The 18,835-nt window shown below is 39.2% G+C and overlaps 1 protein-coding gene across 1 annotated transcript in view; it reads left to right on the plus strand.

The window, feature by feature from the left end:
• The window catches only part of LMBRD1 (LMBR1 domain containing 1), a 118,463-nt gene extending 104,867 nt beyond the window's left edge, over positions 1 to 13,596 (plus strand). Inside the window, exons 15-16 of the mRNA XM_032651454.1 lie at positions 12,800 to 12,891; positions 13,030 to 13,596. Coding sequence (XP_032507345.1) covers positions 12,800 to 12,891; positions 13,030 to 13,137 — 200 coding nt within the window. The 3' untranslated portion in view covers positions 13,138 to 13,596. The remainder of the gene's footprint in view (positions 1 to 12,799; positions 12,892 to 13,029) is intronic.
• The last annotated feature ends 5,239 nt before the right edge of the window (positions 13,597 to 18,835 follow it).

The raw sequence follows: 18,835 nt of genomic DNA on the forward strand, positions 1-18,835 counted from the left end.
CCAGAAATAAACCCACCACACCTACAATCAGTTAATCTTCATCAGGAACATACAGTGGAGAAAAAGCAGTCTGTTCAGCAAGTGGTGTTGGGAAAGCTGGACAGCTGCATGTAAATCAGTGAAGTTAGAACATACCCTCACATCACACAAAAACTCAAAATGGCTTAAATACTTGAACATAAGACATGACACCATATAACTCCTAAAAGAGATCATAGGCAAAACATCCTCTGGCATAAATTGTGCCAGTGTTTTCTTACGTCAGTCTCCTAAGGCAGTAGAAGTAAAAATAAACAAATGGGGCCTAATCAAACTTACAAGCTTTTGCTCAGCAAAGGAAACCGTAGACAAAACGAAAAGACAGCCTACAGAATGGGAGAAAATATTTGCAAATGATGCGACCAACAAGGGATTATTTTGCAACATATACAAACAGCTCATACAATTCAACAACAAAAAACAACCCAATTGAAAAATGGGCAGAAGACCTTAACAGACATTACTCCAAAGAAGACATACAGACCATAAAAAGATGCTCAGTGTTGCTAATGACTAGAGAAATGCAAATCAAAACTACAAGGAAGTTCCACCTCACAAAGGTCAGAATGACCATCATTAAAAAGTCTACGAATAACAAATGTTGGAGGGCATGTGGAGGAAAGGGAACGCTCCTACACTGTTGGTGGAAATGTAAACTGGTGCAACCACTATGGAGAACAGTATGGAGGTTCCTCAGAAAACTAAAAATAGAATTACCATATGATCCAGCAATCCCACTCCTGGGCATATATTCAGATAAAACTATAATTTAGAAAGATACATGCACCCGTATGTTCATAGTAGCACTGTACAGTAGCCAAGACATGGGAACAATCTAAATGTCCATCGATAGATGAATGGATAAAGAAGATGTGGTACATATATTACAATGGCATACTCCTCAGCCATGAAAGAGAATGAAATAATGCCATTTGCACCAACATGGATGGACCTAGAGATTATCACGCTATGTGAAGATAAGTCAGAAGTAACAAGACAAATACCATATGATATCACATGTGGAATCTAAAATATGACACAAGTGAACTTATCTATGAAACAGAAACAAACAGACCTAGAGAACAGACCTGTGGTTGCCAAGGGGAGGGGGGTGGGGGAGGGATGGAGTGGGAGTTTGGGGTGAGCAGATGTAAACTATTAGACACAGGATGGCTAAACAACAAGGTCCTACTGTACAGCACAGGGAACTACATTCAATATCCTGTGATAAACCATAATGGAAAAGAATGTAAGAAAAGAATGTATATATATGCATAACTGAATCACTTTGCTGTATAGCAGTAATTAACACAACTTTGTAAATCAACTCTACTTCAATAAGAAAAAAATGTGTGGGGCTTCCCTGGTGGTGCAGTGGTTGAGAGTCCGCCTGCTGATGCAGGGGACACGGGTTCGTGCCCCGGTCCGGGAAGATCCCACATGCCGCGGAGCGGCTAGGCTCGTGAGCCATGGCCGCTGAGCCTGTGCGTCCAGAGCCTGTGCTCCGCAACGGGAGAGGCCACAACAGTGAGAGGCCCGTGTACAGCAAAAAGAAAAAAAATAAGTGCGCATACATACATATATATGTATACATATATATATATATAATATATATAATATATATTTTAAAAGTCGGGCTGTACACTCCAGGAAACAAGATGTGGAATAAAGAAATAAATATTCACTGTTTTTTGTTGTTGATAAATAGCTTTTATTCTGTAGCTAAAGCAAAAACACCGTTAAGCCTTTTAAAGGATGAAAACAGTGAGAGACCAGATAGTGGCATGCGTCTGCCCAGTAGCTATTGATTATAGAGAAGACTTTTTTCCTTCCAGTTTGTTGAAAGGTAGCAGTGGGGGGAGGGTAGTTACTGAGACTTTGAAAAAATGTATTTCCTTTTTTTTTTCTTTTGGGCATGCCGCATGGCTTTGTGGGATCTTAGTTCCCCAACCAGGGAGTGAACCCACACTCTCAGCAGTGAAAGCACTAGACCGCCAAGGAATTCCCTGAGAAAATGTAATTCTCGAATTCTTGGAAACATCTTTTTCCCTGAATATGAAATATTTCTTTCTACTTGAACTTCTGAGTTTCCAGGAGATTTTATAAGTCAAGGTAACTAAGCGGTAGTGCTCAAGTACTTAACATAATCACTAACAGTGGATTCAGGTGATTTTTTTTTACCTACCAATACTTTCGCCTGTAAGCAAAATTAAAAAATAAAAATAAAAAAATTTTTTTTAATTGAAAAATGTATTTTGCAGGAGAGACTACTGTTTAAAACTAGTTTTATTAAAGGATACTCCACTAGTTTACATTTGATGTTTGGTATACAGTTATAAATAAAAAGCTCATTTTAAGGAAAGCCAATTTTAAGAGGCTGAAAATGAAGCTGGTCAAGGGATTTCATTAGAAACTTAGCTGTATGGCCTGAGGTTAAAAAGGAACACTGATGCTTTGTGATGACAGTATTTGTTAACGTCTCCTGTGATGCTGTGTGCCCAAGTGGGTGGTCCATAAATGTAATTTGAAATGAAAATGGTACCAGACTTTTTCTGTGTGGATTTAAAAGACAGGTTTGAACATGGACTTCAAATTTAATACCTCCTACCCCATGTTAAGTGAAGCTAATTAATTTTAGCTTTCTGGAATTTTGTAGCAAGAAGATCCACTTCAGGAGAATATATGTAATCCTTTCCCTCAGACTCAAGCACATGGGGCCTTTAAAATAAACACTATATGGTCTTTTTGTCTTATAGTCTGTAAATTTGGAGGTGGGGATGGGAAAGTTAAGGACAGTTAGATTTAGTCTAAAGATGAGGAGAAGTCAGGTCACCTAGAATTGTGATCATTTTGATAGCCTTATTTAGAAAGTTATCCAGTTTATTTGAGGAATACAACAATAATAACAGCCTTTGCAATTTGAACACCTTTGGAAGATATTGACATAATCATTTTTTCTAATACTGAGAATCAAAGCCTGTGTGTCTTGAAATTCTAAAATAACTTTATAAACGTCTTAATTTCCAGGATTCCATATGATCATTTAGTTTTTCTTATCTATTCTTCCTTGTTTTTTCATGTAATAAATGTTTATATTGATATCTAGTATGTGCCAGGCACTCTTCCAGGTACTAGTGACACAACAGTGAACAAAGCTCAAATATTCCTGTCCCCATGGAGCTTACTTAGTAGAAGGAGAGAAATAAGTATGTCAGGCAGTAAGCATTATGGAGAAAAATAAAGTGCCAAGGGAGAAGCCCTGCAGACCAAGGTGACAGCAGGTGCAGAGTGGGGTGGGGGAGGGGACTGGAAGTGGAAGAGGAAGGGCATGTCATCAAGGTTAAGGACTTCAGGTTTTACGCTCAGATGCAAAGTCTAGAAGGTTGCGAGCAGATGACTTGATGTGATATGTAGACCAGGGCCTGGCAGCCTTTTTCTCTAAAGGACTGGATAGTCAGTATTTTAGGCTCCGTGAGACCTACAGTAGGGTCCACACTGCTCAGCTCTGCCACTGCAGCACAGAAGCTGCAGTACACGGTACGTTACAGATGCCGTGGCCGCGTTCCAGCAAAACTTACAAAAACAAGGAACGGTCTAAATGTATCCTTTTGGGGTAAAATTTACCAGCCCCTGAGATAGACCATAATAAACCAAGGGCAAAGGCAAGTTGAGAGAACTTTTGCAGGAATCCAAGGCAGAGCTTATGGTGGTGGTGGAAGTGTCAGGAAGTGGTCAGATTCTGGATAGATTTTGAAGGTAGAGCCAGTGGGATTTGCTGAGGAGTCGAGTATAGCATATGAGAGAGAAAGGGGTTATGTGTGTGTTTTTAGAGTTTTAATTAGAAAACAATGCTTAATATTTTATATTCTATATTTGATAATATCTAGAATAATTGTCTTTTAAAATCTATTTGCAACTTTCAAGGCTGTCCTTTTTTTTCCTTTGAACCTGTTTGACTTTGTTCCTGGTATTCCATCATAAACTGAGAACTAATAAGAAACCTAATAACTTCTCAGTCTACCGTTGTTTACCGCACATTTTTCCATTAGGTTTCCCTTATGGCTGAAAGCACGTGTGTAGTTGTGGTGTGGTGTGCAGGGTCAAGGGAGAAAGCGAAATTAAGATGTTAGCATGTTAGCTTAATCTATGGGTAGTCCTAAGTGAGACTTATCAACCATATGAAAATAATGTACAGAGCCTTCTTATTTTGGTAATGTGCTTTTATAAAAAATGTTTAAAATGAATAATTATTGGGGAAGTACAAACTATTAGATAAGGTCTTGGACCGTATGTCCTGACTTCACTGTTTCTTTTACTACCATCATTCTTCAATGATGGCACAGTTATCTTCTCTCACTTTCTCTTCAGCTAATCAGTTGCTAAGAGATGCAGAGTCTGTTGCCATAGTGACCCTCACGTCTCACCTAAATGACATGTCAGATGAATTGCTGAGCCTTTTAACTAGTGGTCCACTCTGATCCACAGTACACAGTGCTGTTAGCCTAATTGTTCTGAAGCAGTGGTTATCGAAGTTTCATGTGCATCAGAATCACTTGGAACGCTTGTGAAATACATCGCAAAATTTTTGATTCAGTGGATCTGAGGAGGGGCCCTAGAATTTTCTGACGGTTTTGGTCTGCAAACCATACTGTGGAAACCGCTGTTCTCAAGTCCTCTGACAATGTCATTCCTCCGCCAGGAACCTTAAGTGCTGCCCTGTACCATCTGATAACTTCAGCTGAGGACTGAAGGATTCCACTCTCTAACCCGTCCTGCATGTTTCCAGCCTTTTTTCATACACTTCCTGAACGTGGCCATCTTTTCCGTCTTTGCTTTTCATCTGTTTGTTCTTGGAATGTCACAGCCAATTTCTACCCATCTCCTCCCATCTTTGTCAGTCAGAATCCTGGCCATTTTAAAAGGCTTCTTTCAAACCTGACTTTCTTTTTTGAATCTCCAAACATGTGTGCCGTTTCTCTTTTTTTCATTGAATCCCCCTAGCATTTAGACTTCTGATGACATGACCTTACTCTGTCTTAATCGATCTTCATCTATGTATCTTATCTTTGTCCTACCCTTTTATAGGAACGTGTAAGCTCCTTGAGGATAAGAAAACATATAGATATATATGAGTATATTTTTCTGCCTTGTTCAACCAGCATTTGTAGAATTGAACCACCTTTAAAATTTGTTCCTTTTTTTCTTTCTCTTGTTAAAAAATGTTCTTAAAGTAACATAAGATTGATATCTACCTAGTGTCTTGTCGCTTCCTGCTCACTTTATCTGTTGGAGGAAACCCATCATATTTACTTCCTTCTAAGTACATACTGACCCCTTTTCTTTGGATTAATTGCTCTCTAATTGTGCTGTTCAGCTCTAATGTTATAATTTCTGTTCATTGGACTTCTGATGCATTAGAAACCATATCTTCTTTCTTGATTTCCTTCCCAAAGCTCTTAGTTTACCTAGAGTTAAAGAAAAGACATGCTCTGCGTAAAATGTATATCTGAAAAGTATTATATCCTCCCAATTGATAGAATTGATGGGTTTGTGCTTAGAATTCTATGGAAGGCTTCATTTCTTTTAGAACTTTAAAGGCATTACACCATCTGTGTTTCATTTTTGACTGGTGAGAAATCCAGCGCCAGTCTATTTCTTCTTTTGAAGTTAACTTGATAGTTTCTGTTTTCCCCATGTTCCCCTTGGGGAGCTCTTGTTCATTAGTTGCTGGACATCTTCAGTTCATCATCTGTCTCCTCTCATATTTGGTATTTTCAGCCTACCATTTTGCTCTAGATTCTTGGCTATGTATTCAGCTTTATCTTCAAACTATACCCTGAATTCTTTATTTCATGTAACAGAGTTGTACTTTCCTTGAGGTACTTTATGTGTCTCATTTTTCTTTTTCAAGCATCTTTGTTTTATGGATGTAATATCCTCGTCAATATGTGAAGATACTAAACATTTTTCTTAATCGTTTCCTTGTTTCCTTTAAGTAAATTACATTTCAGTTCATCGTGAAGCATTTCTGTTTATCTTGTTCTTTCCCCTCATGCTGATTGTTTTCTGTATATATCTGATGATTCATTCATATTTATGCTAGTTTGTATTTAAGTATCAGGAACCTGGGAACCCTCATCACTGGGGACTTTATGCCTGGGGTTTCTTGATCCTTAAGTTATATTTTAAAGTAAATGAGAAGGAAACCAGCTGTTTTACTGGAGACCTTTTAAATGTGGCGTTCCAGCGTCCAGAATATTGCTGAGGTCTCCCATCACTGGGTGGCCTTCCTCCCATTCTCTTTGCTGTTAAAAGTTTGCTCTTGGGGCTCCCCTGGTGGCGCACTGGTTGAGAATCTGCCTGCCAATGCAGGGGACACGGGTTCGAGCCCTGGTCTGGGAGGATCCCACATGCCGTGGAGCAACTAAGCCCGTGCGCCACAACTACTGAGCCTGCGTGTCTGGAGCGTGTGCTCCACAACAAGAGAGGCCGCAATGGTGAGAGGCCTGTGCGCCGCGATGGTGAGAGAGGCCTGTGCACCACGATGAAGAGTGGCCCCCGCTCGCCACAACTAGAGAAAGCCCTCGCACAGAAACGAAGACGCAACACAACAAAAATAAATAAATTAAAAAAAAAAAAGTTTGCTCCTGGCTTTATTCCTGCTCCATAAATTTAATGAGGTCCTGGGAAACAGGACAGGAAACAAATGACTATGCTCAGTCTACTCTCTTGAACCAGAAGGCTTTGTGTTCAACAAGTTACAGTAGTCCTTCATGGTTAAGTACTGTGAACTTATAATCTTTCACTTGACAAATAATAACTGTGTTGATAGCCTCATTCCACTTAATTCTACCCGTCAAATGGGCAGAGCAATACTGAAGTTAGAGTGATGGGATAGAATTATTATTTAAGAATCCTGCTTGATCTCCAGCATGTGTATTTGACTCCAGATAGGTGGAGAGGAAACTAAACTTTTAGCCAGATGGCAGTTTATTAATTTACCATAGGAAGTATAACCATTAAGGAAACTAGAGGCTCAGGGCTAGTGAATTCTCCATGGAGGAAGGAATCTGGAAAACCAAATTTATAGTCAGGTAGTTTCTAGGTGGGCCTGGAGTCAGAAGAGGGCCTCACTGACTTTGGCTGGTATCATCCAGCTGAGAAAGCCGTATGTATTGTGACCGTTGTCAGGTGAGTTTGCCATGCAGACCAGAAAATTAAGTATTGATCGGAGCATATTTTTCTTGGGTTTTGCTTGAGATCCAGAAAGTCTTACTGTCTAAGTTCTTTTTCTAGGTGACATTTTGATTGTGTTGATGACAGTTCAGCTAGGACAGCACACTGAAGTGAACTAGGTGTAAGGTTTCTCAGTTCTTCGGAGACCACTCTGAAGACAGCCCAGGTGATTTTGTAAAACTTCTCAGCCACTTTTTATAGATCCTTGCTTAAGGATGCTGTCTCCTAAAACATCAACCTTTTTTTTTTTTTTTAAGCACATGTAGAATTCTCTCTAATTTAATTCTCAGAAGTTCAGTTTATCTTATCACTATCCATCAGAAGTAGATATTATCTCAATGACACTTAGAAGGAAACTGATACTTAGAAGTTAAAATGATTCCAGAATCTCACAGTAAATACAAGTGGCAGACTCAAGAACCAAATCTCAATTTTCTATCTCTAATATTTTCTGCTATACCCCTTAAATTACTATCATTTTATGAAAAAGATAAAGTAATAGAAAGCAGTTGTTTTATATTTTACTATCTTGGACAATTAAGAGTAATAGTAGGGCTTCCCTGGTGGCACAGTGGTTGAGAGTCGGCCTGCCGATGGAGGGGACATGGGTTCGTGCCCCGGTCTGGGAAGATCCCACGTGCCGCGGAGCGGCTGGGCCCGTGAGCCATGGCCGCTGAGCCTGCGCGTCCGGAGCCTGTGCTCCGCAACGGGAGAGGCCACAACAGTGAGAGGCCCGCGTACCGGAAAACAAAAACAAACAAAAAAAAAACTGGAAAAAAAAAGAGTAATAGTAAATGTAATTAATTTAGAGTTTACTAATACAGTTTAAGGTTGTGTCTACATGTTATGCTAATGCTTACCTTTGTAACTCTTTTATAAGTTGGGTATAGCCAATTATTTTTATATGGTCAAGACAAATGAAATTAGGTGCATTCTTTTTTAAAGGAGCAATACATATTTTAGCATCTTTGAAATACATTAAACTTAAATGTAATCAGAGCTCAACACAGATGATACTGGTTCTTAAAATAGTCACTATAAAAAGTTACTCTTTAGTACAAAACATGTGGCAAGTGCTATCTTTATTAGCCCAGTACAATTTATATATCCATAAAATATAATAAATTTCCTTTAGAATTTCTGTGATTTTTGATGTTCACCAATTCTTTCTTTCCCTTTTACCCAGCTCCTGCAGTGAGATTTAACAAAACATTATTAAACTGTATGCCATTTGTTAAGTTTCAGATGAGCATACAATTTTGGGTTTTATTACATATTTAAATTTTTTCTGCCCTCCCTTATTTGGATATATGTTGCTGGTTGCTCAGATCTTTTTGTGCGTATATATTTTACATGCTGTAAATCCATTTGACAGTAATTCACTGGCATTTTACTCCCTAGAAGCTCAGATCCAGCCTTCCTTTCATCCCGACAGCTCGTGTTTTCACTTGGATTGTTTCCTGGTTTGATGAACCTCTTCCTAAGCGCAGTTCCCTCTGCCAGCCTGCAGTGCACTCATGTTATCCCCTTTGTTAAAACCATTTGGTAAATAATTCCTAATCATATCACAATAAAGCCTGAGATCCTTAGCTTGTCTCCAGTTAAGATTTGTATGTCTATTGTATTCAATAGTAGCAAGACCCTAATCAGAAACCAAAGTTAGCACGATCACGGGCAACCATGAGAAAGGAAGTGGTGTTCCAAATAGTCCAATCTTCTCCCAGTTTTTTGTCACTAGTCAAACAAAGAAATTGCTTTAAAATTCTCTGTGGTACATGAATTTTCCCAAATGCCCTCTCTCTGTATGCACATGTAACATAAGGATTTGTTTTGTAAGTAAAGTACAAATATAGAGTTAATTAATTCTAAGCTGATTTCAAGTGAAGGTGTAACATGGTGATGACATAATGGTGGCTTAAATCAGCGCTAAGTATTGTTTTTCAAAATATATTTAAAGTAGAAGGTGCTGTTTATTATAGTTAATGAGCAAAGTTATGTTAGTGGCAGTCAGCATACATTAACAATGACATGACCAGTGGTCTAAAAAGAAACAAGAAATAAGTAGTATAAAATCTATCAGGTATATTTATAAAGGCGGCTGTTACATGCGAAACAAGTTTAATTGCACTTTCTGTTAGTTACGCATCTAGTTTGATGATGCATGAGAACAGATGGGGGGAGGATGGTAGAAGCGGGATTTTGATTCTATTCATACGCTCCAGGTGCTTTCTTGGCTCTTTTAATCCTGATCTTTACTGTATGGCCACTTTGTCTGAAGAAAAAATTTTGTCTGAACCCCTATTTTTAGCTTTTCATTGTAAACATGCACTCTTTGGTGTAATTGGAAGTTTATGTGTCCCTGTGAGGAATAACAGCCAGCAGTCTCCTGAACAGTTCCGGATTTAGAATGTACTCCCTAAATTGAGGAATTCACATTTACTTTGAAGGCCGAACCAAGTTCGAAGTACTTACTGTAGTGTTTTAGATAGCAGTAGAAACACCTCTCTAGATCTCCTAGATATCTATGATTCAGGTGGGCAGCTGGGAGGTGGCAGATGGGGTATTCAGTGTGGAGTTAACACTCAAACATAAAATATATGCATGGGGATTATTAACTAAAATTCCTCTGTGGACATATGCCACTTTATACACATATAAATATAATGACACATATACATATAAAGATAACTATAAAAGCTGTTACATATTTTTTCAACAACAAAGCAGAAGACTAACGATGTACATTTTTTTCTTATTTTAGAAGGCTTGCATCAAATCTCCAGCCTTTGAAAGTGGTAAACATGTAAAATAATGTGATAGGAAAAATATTTAAGATATTTTTTTTGTGGTGGGGAAAATAATCAGCAGGTATAGCCAATTTGAAATGTCACTGAGTGGATTATTAGACCCCCTGGGAAAAGTGATTTGATTCTACCTGCTTTTGCCAGCTCAGCCTTTGTCTTGTAATCCCTGTTCTGGCCTTGAAATTTCTGGTTCGCTCAAGTTCTGACCCCCCAAATACCTTTAGGTATGGAAATGAGTAATAGAACTTTTTATTTTTTAACTTTAGAGCATTAGCAATGTTGAGAAGGTTGAATAACTTTTTAAAAACAGGTTTGTGGGCTTCCCTGGTGGCGCAGTGGTTAAGAATCCGCCTGCAATGCAGGGAACGCGGGTTCAAGCCCTTGGTCTGGGAAGATCCCACATGCCGCGGAGCAGCTAAGCCCGTGCGCACAACTACTGAGCCTGTGCTCTAGAGCCCGCGAGCCACAACTACTGAGCTCACACACGCCACAACTACTGAAGCCCACGCGCCTAGAGGCTGTGGTCCGCATCAAGAGAAGCCACTGCAATGAGAAGCCCGCACATCGCAACAAAGAGTACCCCCCGCTCGCTACAACTAGAGAAAGCCCTTGGCGCAGCAACAAAGACCCAACTCAGCCAAAAATAAATAAATGAATAAACTTATTTTTAGAAAAACAGGTTTGTACTTGTACTGTAGAGCTCATGTAATGCTTAAGCCATGAAAGATACTGTTGATGTTTTTAAAATAACTATGAACAGGCATTTTTTACAGCCCGTTCCGTTCTTCATCTCAATTGGTTATTTTTATTAAAGGTATATGGCTGTACAGCAGGTATCCTTTTACTGAATTATACACATTTAAATTTCACCAGATTCATTTGCATCTGTTTTGACTGTAGAGACAGAAGAATAATGAACACGTACAGAGTAGTCGTGATGCTAATACCTAAGCGAGTATTTTCCTCACTAGTGTGCACATAATCTTCTAAAATCTTAGGATGAGTTTTTATTGGCACCATTTGAGCAGGTCTTGAAAACTGTATTCTTTATCATGGTCTTAGTATATCTTGAAGAAGAAAATGGACATTAACTGCCACTCTGCAACCCTCGCTTGGTCTTCAGGATGAGCCTATCAGGAAGTGTGATGACAAGCAGAGTCTCGTGGTTCAGACTTGCCCGTTCACATGACAGAGAAGTGACCAAATGATACCTGGCATCGAGTCTGTCAGGACCAGGGCCTGGACTTGCTTTGTCGTGCTGGACGTTTAAGTTATACTTTCATTTTCGAGGCATATTCAGAGCATCTTGTTTTGACATCCTTGGAATCTTCTCAGATTTTAGTCAAACGAAGTTAGAAAATGTATTATTTAGCAATACGATTTCAAAGTAAAATAACCCCTTTTTAAAAAGCTTAGGTTTTCTGCAGTCACACTGAATATGAATGCCAGGTATTCTGATGGGTACTGTGGAATATTCAGGCCAATCCAGTGGGAAAAGTGGCAAATTGAGTGCGTTGTATTACTGTGAAGCACCTTCTGTGATCGAGGGGAGAATTTGCTCTGGGGCAGAGTGGCTGACCAGTGGCTTTCCTGCAGGGAGGCGTCTCTGTTGCCTGAGCTCTGGCGCCTGGTGTGAGGCCGTGATCTGGGGGCAGGGACTGTAGGACAGGAGAGAAACGTTTGTCCCTCCCCTGCTGCTCGATACCTTTTTGGTTTTTCTTAGGAAGCTTGGAATATTCCTCTTAGACTTTTGTGTTGAGAAAGAGAACGAGGACTACAAAGGGAGCCCTTGGGGATCAGAGGATCCACATTAAATTGCTGTCCTGCTCGTGAGAGGAAGGTGCTTCTCTGTTAAATGGCATGTTTTCCTGCCAGAAGCAGAGGCTGTCTGTCCAGCTGGGCATTGAGCCATCCGGAGGGACATGCTGAACTGTAGGGGAAGGGAGGGGAGGGTTGGGATAAAATAGAACCTAATGCTACTTTTCAGAAATCCATAGGACAAGTGGTTTTCATAAACAAGTATTTCCTTAGACTTCCTTCACTAGATATATGTATAAAGGACTTCGTAAACTAATGGAAACAATGTATTTGGATAAAATAGTATGGAGTCTCACACAAGTAACCAGTCTGCCGATTTCTCTTTAAAAGTTACTTTCTTTTTTTTTGAAGGAGAAAAGTAAGTGATTTCTTTTTAAATTCAAGCTATAATGCTATCTAAAATTCAGACAGTAAGCAAATCAGTAAATAATGATTTTTCTGTATTTCTTTATAAGCAGCGGCCATTTTTTCAATAGCATTCTTAAAAAGAAAAAAAAGCTCAAAAAAATCTCTCAGTTGGATTCTTAGAAAAGAATGCTAACCACATCTGATTACTTTCTTCATTCTTCATCAGGAAACTTTGTTTTGTTTTAGGATGTGTCTGGCATTCCAGGTTAAAATGCTTTTTCTATTTCAATTACACTAAACTAGCGAATATAATTTTTTACACCTAAGAGCTGGGGTTACATTGGTGGCATTCACTTTTAAAAATATGTCATATTAGTTGATAATTTAAACTATATTAAGGTGATTGCAAGAGTGGGCTTTGGAGATAGGCCTAGATTTCAATCTTGTCTCTAACACTGATAATTAGTCTTGGTTAATAACCTTTTAGGTCAAGTATTAATAGTCTATTTCAAGAGAGAAACTACCTCACCCTAGTCCTTTATTTGCTTTTATAGATCAGTGTACTGTCACCCGGACCTACCTGTTCCTTCACAAGTTCTGGTTCTTTAGTGCTGCCTACTACTTTGGTAACTGGGCCTTTCTTGGGGTAAGTACAGGTGTCACAGGGATGCTGTGACCATTAGTGGCCTGTTTTGGTCACAGCAATGCTATTGGGTTTTAAATTTGGTGCTTTCTGGATGACTTCAGGTTTGAGAAATAACATACAGCTCGTTTACATTTGCAGGTGTTCGTGATTGGGTTGATTGTCTCCTGCTGTAAAGGGAAGAAGTCGGTCATTGAGGGGGTAGATGAGGCTGACTCAGACCTGAGTGATGAGGAACCCTCTGTCTGATGGCTTCTGTTGCACAGGTTTACTAAGCTGACTCTGCATCTCTTGTGCATTTGTGAAGTGTCAGGCTAACATTAGGATGTGAACTGACTAGCTTTCATCAAAAATGGGAGCATGGCTATTAAAAAAAAAACTATATTTTTTATGTTTTCTGAAGTAACATTATTGTATCATAGATTAACATTTTAAATTGCTATAATACTATGTAAATATAAAAGTACCAGCCTTGTGAGGGAATGTTTGTGGAAAATTTTTTTTCCTCTAGTGTATGATAGTGTTGAATTGATTAAAAATCTTCCAGAATTAATATTCCCTTTGGTCACTTTTTTAAAACATAATAAATCACTTGTATCTGTGCCTTTGGGTCTCTAGAGTACTGTGGAATTTTCAAGTGTCTATATCTGATTGTTGAAAAATAATATTCACAGTATAGCTGATAAATAAATGTTATTCCACTATGCAGCTTGTTTTCTATTTTCTACATTAAATCACTAGTGCCATTGAAATAGATTTCATGAACAGATTTCAGGCTGCTTGGTGTGCCAAGGTATATTGTTCAGACATTAGTCCATTAGATATCTTATCACCTCTACAGTATTTAAGGCATATACATTGTTATAAATAACCTCAAAAGTTGTATTCCAACATAAATGGGAATATTGTCAAGAATAAGTAATCCTGAAAAAAATCAGTGTACTGATCAGTTTAAGATATATGACATCGTATTTTAGCTTTAAAGATATTTTCTCATTCTAAAGATTTAGAATTTGCAAAAGATATAGGGAAAGCTATATACTATCAATAGGGTATTTTGAAGGCATTCTGGATGCTGAGATCCTAGTTTACTAACACAGGCAAATTAGAACTCATGAGAAGCACATACTTTGATCCTTGAAGTAGAATACCATTAAGTTTCTGAAAAAGACTTAGGAATTAACAACCATCTCCCAGTCGGTTCATCTCTCTCTTAATTTTTGTGTCACTTTGCTCTCATTCTTTGTCTCTGGATAGACCTCCACACCCTTTGCTGTTATTCACCAAGATTCCATTCCCTTCTGTTCTTATTTCACATTTTCTTTTTGGACAATCTCATACACCCTCAGTTTCCAAACTTTTACTTACCTGTTAACTAGAAATTACTACTTCAATTACAGCATGTTGATAATTGAACTCCTCATTTTTCTGGTCATACCAAGCCTCCTTCTTTATTCATTTTTTTGACAGATGGCACTGGCACATACCTGGTTGCCAAAACCAAAACTCAAGCAGACCTCCTTATCTCCTGTGTGTACCTGGCCCATCACTAATCAGGCCATGTTGATCTCTGCTTAACTGTCCTTCCATTTTCCCTCTTCTCCATTCTTACTGTGTTATGGACTGAGTTGTGTTCCCCTCTGCCGCCACAGAAAAACTTCCGTATTGAAGTCCTAACCCCTAGTAACTGAGACTCTGACTGTATCTGGAGATTGGGTCTTTAAAGAGGTAATTAGATGGCACCCTGATCCAGGATGACGGGCGCCCTTATAAGAAGAGGAGGAGACATTGGGGATGTGTGTGCATAGAGAAGGCCACGTGAGGACCTGCAGGCCAAGGGGAGAGGCCTCGAGAACCCGACCCTGCCGGCACCTTGATCGTGGACTTCCAGCCACCAGAACTGTGAGAAAATAGGTTTCAGTTGTTTATGACCCCCCAGTCTGTGGTATTTTGTTATAGCAGCCCAAGACTTATAACGCACACTGCTTCTTAATTTCCTTACTGGGCTTTCTGCTGAGTCCCAACTCCTTTCAATCTTTCCTTGACAGTGAAAACACAAATCAGATGATGACATTTCTTTGCTGTGAAAAGCTTTCCATTATTTCAGAATGAAATTCATAGCTTTCACATGACATCTAAGGCCGTTCTGGTGTGTGTCCTACCTACCTATCCAGTTTTCACTGCCATCCCCACAGATGTCTCACCATTATCCAAACGGCTCTGATTTCTCACATCCCCACACTGCTGAACTGTCCCTTCTGCCTATGACACACTTGCCCTCCTCTTGTCTCCTAAGAGAATCCTTACTCTTCAGATCTCAGCCGTGACGTTATCTGGTCAGTTACCCGCCCTAGTCTCCTAGGCACAGTTAGGTGCTGTCTTTTCCCTGCTCACAGGGCTCCCTGTACAGTGTGTTGTGACTGTTACCTTCAGGGCTGCTTCCTCTGGGCTGCAAGTCCTTGAACACATATCTGGTCGTTCAACTTTGACCCTGGTGCGAGAGCAGCTCCCTGCACTTGGAAAGCACTCAGTTGGCAGGCGAATTTGCTAATTCAAAGCTTTATGGGAAAAGAATCAAGATGCCGGAATAGAAGGACGTGGAGTTCACCTCCTCCCACAAATACATCAGAAATACTCATACATACGGACAGTTCTCACAGAATACCTACTGAACGGTGGCAGAATATCAGGCACCCAAAATTGCAAGAAAGATCTCCACATAACTGGGTAGGACGAAAAAGAAAAGAAATTGGGATGGGACCTGCGCCCCTAGGTGGGAGCTGTGAAAGAGCAGAAGTTCCCACATCCTGGGAAGCCCCTTCACTGGCAGAGAGATCAGCCAGGACAGAAAAGGAGCTTCAGAGGCTTAGAGGAGAGCGTAACAGCAAGTTGACAGCAGGCAGAACAGAAAGAGAGCTGCATAGATGGTCCATGCCATTGCCCTGCACATGCCAGCCTGAGACTTGTTCACTGTTGCATGTGGGGCCGGGTGCTAAACTCGGACTTTAGAGGACAGACCCAGGGAGAGGGCTGGTGTTGGCTGTGCAGAGACAGCTTGAAGCAGCTGGCGTGTGGTATGGCTGCAACCAGGGGTGTACATGGAAGAAGCTTGGGCCTGTCATAGAAGTGAAGCGCCTTCATTAAGTGGTGCATGAAGGGAGGGGCCATACAGGCTACAAAGGGATGTTTCCTCATAAAAACAACCCTCCAAGAACACAGTTTCTCCTAAACTCATAGAATCAGAAATATAAGTAAAATGAAGAAGCAGAGGAACCACTCCCAATTAAAAGATCAGGAGAATTCCCCTGAAAGGACAATGAAACAGACCTCTTCAGACACCAAGTTTAAAAAAGATAATGAAAATACAGAAGGAATTAAAGTTTATTGAGGGAATTCCCTGGTGGTCCAGTGGTTAGGACTCTGCATGCTTTCACTGCTGAGGGCCCACGTTCAATGCAGGGATCTAAGATCCCACAAGCTACGTGGTGCGGCCAAAAAAAAAAGATTATCAATAGAAATGCAAATTACTGTAAAAAGGAACTAGAAACCATAAAGAGGAGGCTAGAAAAATTAGAAAACTCATTTCTGACACAAAAGCTGAGCTAAAGGCAATGAATAGCAGATTGAATAATGCAGAAGAACGAATAAGTGATCTGGAAGATAGAATAATGGGAATCATCCAATCAATATAACAGAAAGAGGGCTTCCCTGGTGGCACAGTGGTTGAGAGTCCGCCTGCCGATGCAGGGGACACGGGTTCGTGCCCTGGTCCGGGAAGATCCCATGTGCCACGGAGGGGCTGGGCCCATGAGCCATGGCCGCTGAGCCTGTGCGTCCAGAGCCTGTGCTCTGCAACGGGAGAGGTCACAACAGTAAGAGGCCCACGTATCGCAAAACAAACAAACAAACAGAAAGACAAATGAAAAGAAAATGAAAGCAATATAAGAGATCTATGGAATAATATAAAGTAAACCAATCTATGCATAATAGGGATCCCAGGAGAAGAAAGAGAAAAGGGGTTCAAAAATGTATTTGAAGACATGGCTGAAAACTTCCCAAACATAAAGAAGGAAACATGTCCAAGTACAAGGCGTACAGAGGGTCCCAAACACCAAGACATACTGTGATCAAAATGGCAAAAGTTTAAAGATGAAGAGAGGATTCTAAAGGCAGAAAGAGAAAAACAGTTAATTGCGAGGGAACCTCTATAAGGCTACCGGCTGATTTCTCTACAGAAACTTTGCAGGCCAGAGGGAGTGGCATGATATAGGGAAAAATCTGCAACCTAGGATACTCTACCCAGCAAGATTATCATTTAGAATAGAAAAAGAGACAAAGGATTTCTCAGACAAGCAAAAGCTAAAAGAATACAGCAATACTAAGCCTATCCTAAAATAAATCTTGAAAGGTCTTTTTCTAAATAAAAAGGAGCAAGAATCAATAGCAAAGAGAAAAATCAATTGGAAAGTAAATCACTTAAATAAGCCAGTATACAGATTAAAAAGTAAAAAATCAAAACATTTTTGCTAAAGTGATGATAACCGTAATGAAGAAGGATAAACATGAAGATGGAAAAGAGGACGTCTAAATCATAAAATGTGGGAGAGGAGAGTAAGAATCTGTAGATTTTTTTTTTAGAATGTGTTTGAGCCTATATGACTACCAGTCTAAAGCAAGTAGATATAAGAAGGGCTTGACATACTTGAAAAACAGTAATCAGAAATCAAAGGCATACAATAGAATCACAAAAATCAAAAAGAAGAAAACAAGCATAATACAAAAGAAAATCATCAAACCACAATAGGAACAACAAAAACAAAAAGGAAGAAGAAATATAAAATCAACTGGTAAACAAGGTTTAAAATGGCAATAAATACGTATAGAATAAGTACAATAATTACTTTAAATGTCAGTGGACTAAATGTTCCAATCAAAAGTCATAGAGTGACAGATAAAAAAACTAGAGCCTACAATATGCTACCTACATGAGACCCACTTAAGGGCAAAGCACACACATAGGTTGAAAGTATCAGAATAGAAAAAGGTCTTTCATGGAAATGGAAATGACAAGAAAGCGGGGATCGCAATACTCATATAAGGCAAAAGAGACTTTAAAACAAAGGCCATAAAGATAAAGAAGGACAATATATAATGATAACAGGATCAATAGAAGAAGAGGATATTACACTCATTAACATATACGCACCCAAATACATAAAACAAACACTAACAGATATAAAGAAATTGATGGAATACAATAATAGTAGGAGACTTTTAACACCCCACTCACATCAATTGACAGATCTTCTAGACAGAAAATCAATAAAGCAACGAGATCCTAAATTATCTAATAGAACAGCTAGACTTAATTGATATTTTCAGCACATTACATCCCCCCAAAACAGAATACACATTCTCTTCAAGTGTACATGGAACATTCTCTAAGATTGACCTCATAACAGAGCACAAAACAAGCCTCAACAAATTTAAGAGGATAGAAATTATTTCAAGCATCTTTTCTGACCACAATTGCATGAAACTAGAAATCAATGACAGAGAAAGAAATGAGGAAAAAACAATTACAAAGAGTCTAAACAATATGCTACTAAAAAACCAATGGGTAAACGAAATCAAAGAGGAAATTTTAAAATACCTTGAGACTAATGGCAATGAAAACAACCATACAAAATCTATGGGATGCAGCAAAAGCAGTTCTTAGAGGGAAGTTCATAGCCATACAGGCCTTTTTCAAGAAACAAGAAAAACCTCAAATAAACTAACCTACCACCTAAAAGAATTAGAAAAAGAAGAACAAACAAAACCTAAAATCAGAAGGAAGGAAATAATAATCAGAGAAGAAATAAATAAATAGAGATTTTTTTTAAATAGAAAAATCAGTAAAATCCGGATCTGGTTCTTTGAAAGGGTAAACAAAATCGACAACCTC

The sequence above is a fragment of the Phocoena sinus genome, chromosome 12 (genome assembly GCF_008692025.1).
Source record: "Phocoena sinus isolate mPhoSin1 chromosome 12, mPhoSin1.pri, whole genome shotgun sequence".
NCBI classification, from domain to species: domain Eukaryota; kingdom Metazoa; phylum Chordata; class Mammalia; order Artiodactyla; family Phocoenidae; genus Phocoena; species Phocoena sinus.